Source organism: Eublepharis macularius, chromosome 3 (assembly GCF_028583425.1).
Source record: "Eublepharis macularius isolate TG4126 chromosome 3, MPM_Emac_v1.0, whole genome shotgun sequence".
Taxonomy (NCBI): Eukaryota; Metazoa; Chordata; class Lepidosauria; order Squamata; family Eublepharidae; genus Eublepharis; species Eublepharis macularius.
In genome coordinates this window covers 21,878,473-21,890,990 of record NC_072792.1, presented here as the reverse complement: position 1 = coordinate 21,890,990, position 12,518 = coordinate 21,878,473, and the positions used below count along the sequence as shown (strand labels likewise).

The window sequence follows — 12,518 nt, the reverse complement described above, 5'->3', positions numbered from 1 at the left end:
GCAGTTGCTGATCGGTATTTTAAAGAGAGTGTCAGTATGAAAGCCTACGACTATAAAGACGGTTCGTCTGCCTTGAAGACTCCATTGATAACTGGCTACAAGACGACTGTTGTTGGGGGCATTCTTATAAAGGGAACAGGACTGGAGCTATTGAGTATGGTCCAGACTAAATTTTCCATCAGCAGAAAAGAACTGTCCTCGCACCACAGCCCTCCATGAAATGCTACTCCTGGGGTATGGAGACCCTGACGAATAGCATAAGAAGGGTCTGCAGGGGGAAAGAGAACCGGATGGAAATTGCAATTTATTCTGGCTCCAACCCACCGTCTGTAAAAATTTAGGCAGTTTTCACTGCCTTGCTCCTTGTACTGTTTTTGTTGCTTTGTTCTTCAAGTTTTGCAGTCTTGATTTATTGCATGTATTGCAGAGTTTGTCCAGCGCATTCTCTGCTTCTGTAATCCATTTTTTATTGCACTGTTTGTATGAATGCTGTTTTGATTATACTATTTGTTGTACATTCCCAAGCATGGAGGCAACGTGATGGAAAAGCTGCATTTAGTCTGTGTTTACCATTGTAGCTCTGGAGGAGTGGGGGATGTCCTGGATGGATCAAAGTTTTAATACTCAACAGAAAGTGCGGAAGCCGCCTTTGCAGCTAAACTCGACCGTATCACCTAACGCTGATTGTTTTCTTAGGGCTTGACTAGATATCCGAGGGTCCTTGTGGCCATCACTGCCATTTTAAAGTCATTTAAAAATGCTGCTAGGCTCTGAACCTGTTCGGGCCTGCAGCAAGGCATGCCGAGTTGCTGTTCCTCCCTGCGCCATATCAAATACTCAAACGGCTGCCCTCCCGTATGGCTGTTTGGCACTTGAAAGGTATGTGTGGGTGTGGGAACAAGAGTGTGGCATTGCAGGCCTGATGTGGATTGGGCCCTCGTGGCATTTTTAAATTCCTTTAAAATGGTAATGTCATCCTTTCGATGGCCACAAGGATGCCGCCCTGTCTAGTCTGACCCTTAGAAGGCAGGTTTGTAGTATGCATTAAAGGAAGGCTTGCGTTCCCAGAAGGCAGGGAAAAGGAAGAGGACTTGAATCCCAGTACGTAAAAAAAGTTGAAATACAACAGACTGTTGAATATTATATATTCAGAGGTCTTCATGTGCCAACATCTAAGCACACAGATTAAGTTATGAATCTTAAAGATCACGGTGCAGTCCGTAATTTTTCTTTACAGCACAGGTGTAATGACCAGATATGACAAAGTGGTTTATTTATGGCTTTATTTTCCAGCAGTTAATGCCGTTTACATCAAGGACAGTAAAATGACAAAATCAGACATCAATGCTGTTTAAGTATTTAGTTAAAAAGTGTTCATGACATGATTACAACCAACGCTAACTTGTTTGAGTAACTGAACTACTGTGTTTTTTTCTGCTTCTCCTTCTTGGACCATGGTGGTGGTGCTTCGTTTGTCTGTTAAAATTAAAAATACATTTGAGATGAGTAAAGCAACAAGCAGCAGTGTGCCGCTTGCCTAACATTTCTTCGGATACCATTTTGCTATTTCTAATGGTGTGACAACCCTGCGACAATTCAAATAACATTACTCAAAAAGGTATGACTAACATCCATACTCAGCACATAACTTTATTCGAAGTAATCCGAGATCTATATCCAGAAAAGATGTACTCTGAAACATGTACAAACTGAATAAATGAGGCACGCTTGCAAATATTTACTAATTTTTAAATAATTTATTCTGCTGGACATGGAGGTGTCTAAGAACTGTACAAGGCAATGAGACCCCTTCCCCTGTACATGTTCAGCCTCACCAGAGATTTTGCCAAGCATTAATTCCACTTTCACACTTATTTTTACAGCCTTGAGATGCTCTAGACACTCAATTTGTGGGGGACTGACACTATAAGTGCTGGTCCATTGCAAGCCACACATTCAGCTGGGGAAGAAGCAACCTGCTAGTCCACGGGAACTAGACTGTTCAGTAGTAGAAAGCCTGAACAGTGACAACAGTCTTTGAAACAGACTTCCTGTTGCAGAAATCTAAGCTGACCTCCTGTTCTCTCTCCTAGCTTTCAGGGAGTACCCTGAATTCTGTACTGAGTGTTATAATTCATGTACAGAGTATGACTATGGGGAAATTACCATGGAAAAATTGAGTGGGAATTACAGTCAAGATGAAATATAATAATATTTGATTTATATACCGCCCTTCAGGACAACTTAATGCCCACTCAGAGCGGTTTACAAAGTATGTTATCCCCACAACAAAACACCCTGTGAGGTGGGTGGGGCTGAGAGAGCTCCAGAGAACTGTAACTAGCCCAAGGTCACCCAGCTGGCTTTACATGGAGGCATGGGGAATCAAACTTGGTTCTCCAGATTAGAATCCTGCACTCTTAACCACTACACCAAACTGAAATATACAGACCTACTAGACAATAACTGCATAATAAAAACAACTGGGAAATAATGCTTCAAATGTAGTGGTGCCTGTTACATAAAATAACATATATATATATACTACCACTCTTTTTCTTTGTGGTGCTAAAAGCAGAAAAATACACCAAGTGGGCCTGCACCAAAAAATCACAAAAGATAGCTGTTGCCAGCCTTTTCGTCTGGGTAGTAGTGTTCAACAGATTCCACCCCCCAGCTCCCCGCCCCAAGATCTCCTTGCATATTCTTCAAAGCATTTCAAGATTTTGCAGCCATAAACCCTCCATTTACCATTGAATGGGGCCATACCATGCAGGTGAGGTTAGTATGACACAACACCCACTTGGTTTTGTTCCCTAGTACAATGAATGCTTGATTAAAAAAACAAAACAAAACACATGGATGTTTGTTATTCGTGACATCCTCACTGTATCCAAGATACATTATCAGTTTCAGCAGATACCGTTCTTCTGTTTATATTTGTATTTGCAAAATAATTTCCAATCACAGGGTTTTTTGTTTGGCTGTTTGGTTGTTTAACTTCTCCCAATGTTTAACTTCTCCCAAGACACTTAGTGCAAGTTGAATTTTTGGTATATCCTCATGTTCAAATAGTGAAACCCCTGGCTTACCCCTGCAGCAAGGATGCAGGGACCAAGACAGGAGCTTAGAAAACTTAGAGAAGTGCTCAGACTTGGAAAACTGCCCTTGCATTGAGGTGTGAACAGGTAGAGGTGAGGAGTTGTGAACTGGCTGGACCACAGTGTGGTGCTTAACTTAAAGCAGCGTTTCCCAACCAGGTTCCACGGAACCGTGGGGTTCCTTAGGACATTGTCAGGTGTTCCATGAGTAATCTTGGAATAACTAAATAAAGTTTTGAAATACTGTAAAACTCACACATATATCTTGAAATATAGTAGTTAATAAGGTAATGAAATGTTCTCTCTGTCTCTCTCTCACACACACATGTAAAGCAGTTCTTTACAAATAAATTTAGCAGTAATTGAATTGAGTTCCCTGTAAACATTTTCATAAGTAGGGGTTCCTTGGAATTATTAATTTAGGGGTTCCTCCATAGAAAAAGGTTGGGAAACACTGACTGATAGAGTTGGCATTGTAAAGAAAGCAGGCAAAAAGGGCACACTTCACAGTTCTGGTGTGTTGCCTCATTTTTGACAAAGCTGAAGTAACCCCCATGAGCTAGTTGGTTTAGCTCAGTAGGGCGGAGTCAGTGCCTGGAGCTAAGCAGCTGAACAGAAGAAGGTGGTTGCAAAGGAGCTTGATAAAACATTATGTGCTCTTATTACCTTGAATAAGGAAGTTGGAAACATATTGTGTAGAAAAATAGTGAGTAAAAGTGGTTTATGTGCATTATGTTTAGTTTGGTATTATTACTGGAATCATATTATTATTTGAAGGGCTGTAATTCCCAAGCTGAAGGCAGAAGCCTGGGTTCCAGTTTGTTCCATAATCAAGAAGACTGTAGCAAAGGACTCTGGCATTGGTGGGACCCGAAAAGTTGAACCTTGTTTACCCTGAAGTGGTTTCAAAAGACAACCAGTTAGTGGCTGAACTTAAAGACATTATTGGCTGCAAGTTTCTGTTCTTTGTTGCACTGTGATTAAAAAAATAGTTATATTGTTCTGATTGTTGAAAGGTTTGGTTTAAAGAAATTTTCTTAACTTGCATTTGTGTTGCAACTTTGGTTCCTAAATTAGCCCCAGAGAACCCACACAAAAAAGAGGTTATACGGACAGAAGACAGCTCATGGCCTTTGGGGATCCACACAAGCTCATACGTATCTTCTAATAAATTGAATCCCATAATGCCTTCCCATTTATGGAAGACACCAATGGATCTATCTCCACAAAAACATGCTAGGGAAGCATGCCGTGATTTCAGACTTTGTGCCACCTGCTCACACAGTGAAGATGACTTATTTGTATTTATTCTGTGTCAACGTTTATGGAGCATTCGGCACAGAAGAAAGAAATTCCTCGTGTGAAGCAAATACAAGTATATGTTGTGTGAATAATACTGTGTGTTCAAGTGGCACGTTTCTGTTTTTCCGTAATATACTACAATTATTTTGATATGATTTTACTTAGGCACTGATAATGAAACTACCTAGTAATGTCTACTGTGATATTGCATCCTGTTTCTGGTTGTGAATATCAAATATTTTGCTTTAGGAAAATGGTAAGACCCAAGAATTGGCAACATACATGAATCTCTCCCCCCCCCCGCCATCCCCAATTTTATCTTCATAATAATTATGTGAGGTAGGTTGGACTGAGAAAGAGTGATTGGTCCACTGTGATGGATGGCGGAGCATGGATTTGAACTTATTTATTGACTTAATTTATACCCTGCCCTTTCCCCTAATGTGGGTCCAACAAAGCCTATTAATGTTCTTTTCCTCACTTTATCCTTAAGTCTTTCTGTTCCAATACACTCTGCTATACAATGCTGGGTTGTCATGATCTAAGCAAAACATTTAAAAATATATTGTACTTACAAACAATGTTGGTTTAGGCACAAACACATTTTCTGCCTCCCGCTCTAAAGGCAAATTGACCGATGAACCTGAACGAGCTTTTGCGGGCTGATTTTTAACCCTTTTCTGAGGTAAATTGTCTCCATGGGGTTGACCATGAAGATTAATCAACATCTGCTTCATCGCAGCAAGTTCCTAGAAACAACAAACCCATAATTCTCAAATACTAGTCACATTCTCCGCTCACACCAAACAGAAATACATAGAAAGGATCATTGCTCTGTAATTAAGATAGCTATCTTTTTTTAGTCTGATTACTTATTAGAAATCACTTCATGAAGGAAGCAATAAAACAAAACACACACACATGATTTATATAAATAGAAGATCGTTATTTCTGAACTGGCATAATAGAAAATGATTTACGGAACATTGTGAAGCATCCCACAAATGCCTTTTCCACTTCCACTGCTGTATTTTTTAAAGGCCTTCTTTTTAATGGCTTGTTTTGAAAAGAAAGAGCACTCACTTAATCCAATCTGTATGCTTACAAATGACAGTCAGATGGCTTGGATAAGAGAGCATGTCTTACAAAGGCAGTTTTTTAAAGCTTCATTATTTCCAGAAAGCAGGAAAAACATGCAGCAGACAGAAAACACATACACTGGGAAAGCTGCAGTAAAGCGTAAATGAGGTTAGCATCACTTTAAAAAGGAAAACAGTATCTGAAAAGGAAGAGAAAGCTGGGGGGAAAGATGAAAAGATTGTGCAAACACATGCCGGAACAGGCATTCACATACAATTAAATAACCTTTTAGTTTAACAAAAAGTAACTTTCCTTGCATCTTTGGCTGGTTTACACGAAACATGAAGTTGTTTACGGTAAAATATTCCACGGTGTTCACATTATTGCTTAGATTTTACCATCACAGCCACCGTAATAGCAAAATTAGTACAATAGCCGTAAAAACCAACGTAAGGCTTTTCGCTTCTAAGATAACCGCTGCAGTGGCAAAGCATTTTAAGATGTGGCTATACTACCATAAGATGCTGAAAAAGCTCTCGTAGCCATAGCTAGGAGGATCCAAAGAACTGTGTAGCTTCCTCCATGTTGGCCCTACTTGTCCCTCCTGGAAAGTTTGTCCTTGAAGGTAAGAGAATCTTCCAGAGTGGTAAGCCGCTTGCTGTGAAGGAGTGTAGCCCAAAACCAAAGGCAGTTACCCAGTCCCAGTAAGTGAAAGTTCTTTCTGCTTGTACATGGGTGTGGATCTTGGCCAATATCTATTTCATGCTCCAGAGAAATGTGGAATACCAAGGGAATTCATTACCTGGATTAAGTTGCAGTAAAAAGTCTCTGCGGAATCAGTTGCCGTTGGGCAGATGGGAGTACATTTCCCTATGCTTATATTTGATGAGACCCAAGAACTTTTGGCAGACATTAGCATTCTGAGATCAAACGTATGGGGAATGTAAGATCTAACTTCATGCAGTGATGCTCTCCTAACATCCAGACTTTGAAGTCTCTGTCCCTATATTGTTACCACTTGACAATAATTAAATCAGAATGTATGAGACTGGGGAAAATGACAACTGAACATTATTTTTAGGTCTCGCGCATCACTGCCTATTGGTTCAGTGTAAAATATGTTGACTTCCGCTAATCGGATCAAAATCATTTAAGAAGAGCAGGTTGCTGACCTATAACTCAAGATTCCTTTGAGCAGTCAGCCTGTGCAGTCTTACCTACGAGTGCTGCACTTGGAACCTCCTAGGACTAAAGCCAACCATTGTCGCACCACCTCCACTTAGCTCAAAGAGAGGAGCACTTATGGGGTGCAGCTGTGCTTTGTTGCTCCGTTCTTTCCCGGAATGATGCTGCAGGCGTAAAAATCAGCTTCTGCAGGGGAGGAAGGTGAGCTGAGCGACTGCTCAGAAGGCTGCTTAATGAACATCAGTTACAAGTAAGCCACCTTCTCTTCCTCATGGTCTCTGTACAGGCACGTCTGCTCAAACTCATGTACCTGGTAGTGGGAAGAGGTGAAGTCAGGAGAAGGGGGCATCGAGCACTGCCACCAAAGGCTGTGGATCTGGGCTGGCTCTTACATCCAGAGCTTAAGTAACTGCTCTAAAGGGCTCTGGGGCTGGGCTGGGGAGGCAGACCTCTGTAAAAGGCTATGGAAACAGCAATGGTCTTAGTCAAGTGTGCACTAACCACTGGTACAGGCAGTGATGTGCTAGTTCACAGCACAGTTTAATCACTGATGCGATCCAGTGGCTCGGATTCTGGGAGGAAACATGTTGGCTCGTCCATATATTATCATTACAAACCAATAAGCTAGAGTACTTTATGTAGGAGGCCATCCTGCTGATACAAAAGGCTAGAGTCCTCTGGACAACTAAGGAATGCAGAGATCTTTCTACTTGCCAACGGATTTGGGAAGGTTGTCAGCAGGTTAAGTTCCTCGTTCAGCTGAAACATGGAAACCATTTAAAGTAAGTACTCTGGCCAGAGTACTGCCATTTCTCCATAGCGGGGATATAGGGAGACCAAGTACAGGGTGAAGAGTTCACTGGCTCGTCCGGCTGAATTTATGGCTACCAAAAATGCTATTTTCAATGCCACAAGACAGAGGTCACATGTTGCCAAAGGTTCAACAGGGCATTTCATGAGTTGCAAAAGAAACAAATGAAGATTCCACTGAAATCTGGATGGAGAAATTGGGATTGGCAAGTGGAGTGCAAGAGGATAAGGCCGTGAAAGTATTGCTTTATGCTAAAAGTGAGAGGGGTCATCAACAACGGTATGCGACACCAAGGCTGCCGGGACACGCTGACTCCAGAGTACAATGGTGAAGAAAATACTCCAGATCTGAAGCTATGGAACAAGTTAAGGGGTCCCAACACTCAGACATTATAAAGAAGCAGAAACGTTTCTCCTTAGAGGAGTAAGAATGGTGATGGCTTCCTAGCATTGTGTAAAATAGTAAACAGTCCAGTAGCACTTTTAAGACTAACCAACTTTATTCATACCCTCCATGCATCTGATGAAGAGAGCTGTGGTTCTCGGAAGCTTATGCTACAATAATGTTGGTTAGTCTTAAAAGCGCTACTGGACTCTTCACTGTTTTGCAACTGCAGACGAACATGGCTAACTTCTCTGGACCTAGCATTCAGGGGCAATGACTAAAGCCCGCATGACTGCTCCTGCTAGGTTCATTTGAGGGTTGGTCTGTCACTTCATCACCTCCACATGTGGTATTTGGCCTTCAAGGAAATGAATGGAAGCCTGGATTCACCAAGCATTCATGCATCCCGAACACCCACAGTTTAATGCCAGAAGACGGCAAGCAAAGAGATCAGTGCAGCTTTACAAAAACGTAAAATCAGCCAATTACTTAATTTTTTACTTAATCTTCCCCTTGATTTATACATTGTGTGGGTGACAATAATGACAAGTGCCTTAAAAGATGAAAGCGTGCCATTCTTCATACACTACCGCTTATAAGCAGTTCTATAATACTGCAAATGGTAAAAATACCAAGCAGGCTTTGTTGTAGCAATGATGATATCTATAAAATTAATGTCCAATATTTCAGTTATGAGCTCCTTGTACTGCAATCCCAATCCTTAAAAGTACACCAAACCATTTCAATCTGCTGGGTAAATTCTTCTTATTGCTCAGTCATTTAATATTGTAACTATTTGCATAATTCAACCATGTGCAGTGGCATGCTAAAACAGCTCAACTGCAGAGCAGCTGTTTCAAAAGGCTGCATAGCTGATACCAACATGTTGCTGAAAGTTGTAAACTCTGCAAAGATGTTGCCAAAGCAATGCATAGACCAAATTTCTCGATGAAAATAACTTGGGACAATTATATTACAAGCACGTGCTTCATCTTTATAGGACCCAGGCAGAGATCCATTCCCTACCTACTTGGAAGAAAGTGCTACTGAAACAGGGCTAATTACCTTTCAAATAAACAGGTTGAGGGTTGGGATGCAGGGCTCACTTGAAGGTAATATTTTTCTATTCGTTATCTCTGGGAATCAGCAGAGTTTTGCTGCACCTTGTGTTGAAATTGCACTCCATGAAGTGACAATGGTGAGAAATTCTCGGAATGATGAAGAGTTTTAAGTTTCAGATAAGACAAAGCAATACTTAAGCATTTACTTGGTCCTATCTTCTGGAGGGAGGCCAAATTCCGGGCAGCAGAGAGAGAGAGAGAAAGAGAAAGAGACTGGCCTACCAGAAAAACAGTTTAAACTTCCTAAACCAGCACTGTGTCTTAACGTTCAACCTTCAGCAACGTTGGGGAAAAGTACGAGCAGTTTCCATTCTTAAAACCCTTTTAAAGAAAACAGTAGAAGATTGTGATCTATTCTTTCCATAGATTGTGATCTATTCTTGCATACATTTCAAGGAGTAGTCTAACTAACAAACTTCTAGCCTTTGTTTGGAAATGATGCAAGATCTTTTGGTTTTAATAGCTTTCAGTGGCCAAGGATGAGGGGAGATTTGACAAAACAGGGTTTAGTCACTGTAGCCACACGCTTTGCGTTTTGCCCTAATCCTTATGTGGCGGGACAGAGACGGAGTAGATGAAGCAAGCGCAGGTCCCACAGACTGTCAACTCCAACCATTCTCCTTTTTGATCTCTTCATTACATACCACTTATAAACACAGTTGTTGACTTTTATTGAAGTGAACCATGTGCAGAACAAACGAGGCGAGCGTGTGTACCCCTTCAGCTATTTCTCATTGTCTAACGCTGTTATTCGGTTCCCTGATCCACCAGCTCTGCTCAGCACATGGGGAATCAGGAATAAATTATAGCTTCAATAATCTGCAAGCGAACGGATTCTGTGGGGAAGTGGTTTGAGCTGGAATGCGAGGAAAGGCACAGGGGATGCAATGGGACTAGGGAAGGGGGCCTCGGTGTGCGTGCAACTTCTGCAATTGGCATGGGGTTGGCCACCATGTCAGATGCCAAGCCCCTCCCTTCCTGCACGGGAGCAGTCGTCAACCACGAGTATGCAGCCTGCATACATAAATTCTGGTGAATCTTCAATATAGCTATTGTGATGAATGCCAATATAAATAATAATTAAACAAGCATAAGATATAATGAGAGCTTCAGACGATGAAATGGCAGGAACAATTGCTGAACTAAGAATGATAGAAGGATTGTGGCTAATTTCACCAAACAAGAGCACATCTTAAAGCCTACAACATCTTAAAGCCTCTTTGGTAGTAATGGCAGTGAAGAAAGCTTTCCTTTTTACTTTCCCTGTAAGCCTGGTACCCAGGAGAGCCATTCCAAGTGGCTAGGATCACTTTATATCTTGGGCTTTAAGGAGAAGTCGAGGAACCCAGCATGACTAGTTTTCCAGTCAGATAAAACCATCTGGTCCAACTTGGAAGGAATGTGAATTACAAGTTCACATTGGGTGGAATTAGGGATTCCACTTGTCCTGCTTTGGATGGACATTTCTCAGTTTGGTCAACTTGATGGGAACAAAATCCCTGGAGATGTAATATCCACAATGGTTCTGGATACATGCCTATTCAGGCAGCCAGCCAGCCAGAAAGGTGTTAGCCAAGTAGATGAAGGAAGAAGTTAAGAATACCTTGAGCTAGGGTGTGGTCCTCACAGTTTTAAAATAGGCAGTTGCAGAACCACACCTGATCATTGGATCCCGCTGTTATGGAAAACAGCTCGTTTTAATCCCTATTTCTGTGCAAGGTCCTAGAGTGTATTGTAATATCTCAGCTCCGGGGACTCTTGGGTGAAACCAATTCTCTAAATCCTTCTCCATTTAGTTTTTGTCCCGGAGTAGAAACATAAGATTGCAAACTTAACATCTCTGTTGCTCCTTTTGAAGTTTTCAGTGACTTTCAGTGTCATTTACCATTGTATCCTTCTGAGTTGCTTGGCTGGAGGGACAGGAATACCGATCCTTTCTTAAGATAATTTCTAATAATAATATAATACCGTTGCCACTTCCATTGCTTAAAACTAGTGGCGTTCTATGAAATTCCATCTGGTCTCCATGCTTTTTAACATCTACATAAAACTTCTGGAGGTTGACTGGAGAACTGGGCTGTAGTAATCAGTACAAAGACCAGCTGTCTTTCATTTCCGCCGAATTCCAGGGAGCAGTTGAGATGCTGAACCAGGGTTTGATATCCGTGGCAAGGGTAACCAAAGGAAACTCATGCCTGACAAGGGGGTGTTATTTATTTATTTAGAGACATTTTATGCTGCCTATCCAGGGAACTACATGTTACTTCACAAACTCATATTCCAAACCATATATGAGAGGGGATTTTTAGTGGATAATTGGTGGACAAAACAGGGCTAAATGTTTCCATGCCAATTCTTCTTGCTAATTCACTCTCCCTTCCAGTCCATTTTGCCTCAAGTGTGGTCATTTTCAGTCTTTGACTTCAATGGAGTCCACCTTGAGTCTCAATGAGGGGAAGAAGCCAAAACTATCTGGGAGTGTGTGTCAGTGACTCTTCCTCTGTCCTATGACCAGAGGGTTATTTCTTTTGTCTCTGCCTGAAGAAATATTTCCACTGCACCATCTTTCTATTAGGGTAGGAACATACAGCACTCATCTTTTCAAACCTTCAGGACAAAGGCTATTCATTCACTCCCCCCAATAGTCAAAATTGCAGACTACATTAATACTTTAAGCTCCTCTGGCAGTTTGGTGTAGTGGTTAAGAGTGGCAGGACTCTAATCTGGAGAGCCGGGTTTGATTCCCCACTCCTCCGCTTGAAGCCAGCTGGATGACCTTGGGTCAGTCACAGCTTCTCAGAGCTCTCTCAGCCCCACCCACCTTACAGGGAGATTGTCGTGAGAATAATAATAACGTCTTTTGTAAACTGCTCTGAGTGGGCGTTAAGTTGTCCTGAAGGGTGGTATATAAATCGAATGTTGTTGTTGTTGTTGTTATCTTGCTCAAGCAAGAAATGTGGAAAAGTAGCATCATTTGCCCTGTGATCTATCCTTGAAGAACATAAGACCATCGGCACTTCAAAAACAACTCTGATGTACTTGTCAAGAAGTCGACAAAGGTGGCGATTACAAATCTGTTTTTAAAAAGGAGGCCGAGGAGCAGCTCTTTTAACACTATTCTATATGGACCTCTATCTTCAGACTCTACTGAAGAATTCCACAGGGAACTTTTCAAGCGATTTAAAAAACTACATGTAGGGGTAGATTAGCACATCTTCAGGCATTTTCTGTTTGCTGCACAACAGACACAAAATGGGATCCTGGTTGGGAACTGGCCTTTTACAAAATACATGATGGACATACAAGCTCCACTTTATACTGGAAACTGATGGGTTGCTGCACTTAACCCTGAATTAAATTAATACACCCAGAATTAAATGTCTGGCCACAATTTTGCCTGCCATAGCCGCATACTCAGAAACTGAGAAAATTGTGTTCCTGTTAGCAGACAGTGACAGTCATGTATCCTATAGAGTTTCACAATTTGTATTAGCAGCCAGGAAGATCAAGTCCAAGGAGTCTCCGAATGGGGTG

At 41.5% G+C, this 12,518-nt stretch overlaps 1 protein-coding gene across 3 annotated transcripts in view; it reads right to left on the bottom strand.

Moving 5' to 3' along the window:
- Positions 1–1,269: 1,269 nt before the first annotated feature.
- The window catches only part of PIBF1 (progesterone immunomodulatory binding factor 1), a 136,586-nt gene continuing 125,337 nt past the window's right edge, over positions 1,270–12,518 (bottom strand). For all 3 annotated transcript variants that reach the window (XM_054974064.1, XM_054974065.1, XM_054974066.1), the window contains 2 exons: positions 4,979–5,152; positions 1,270–1,476 (listed from right to left, as the gene is read on the bottom strand). In XM_054974064.1, the coding sequence (XP_054830039.1) occupies positions 1,420–1,476; positions 4,979–5,152 (231 nt within the window). In that variant the 3' untranslated portion in view covers positions 1,270–1,419. The remainder of the gene's footprint in view (positions 1,477–4,978; positions 5,153–12,518) is intronic.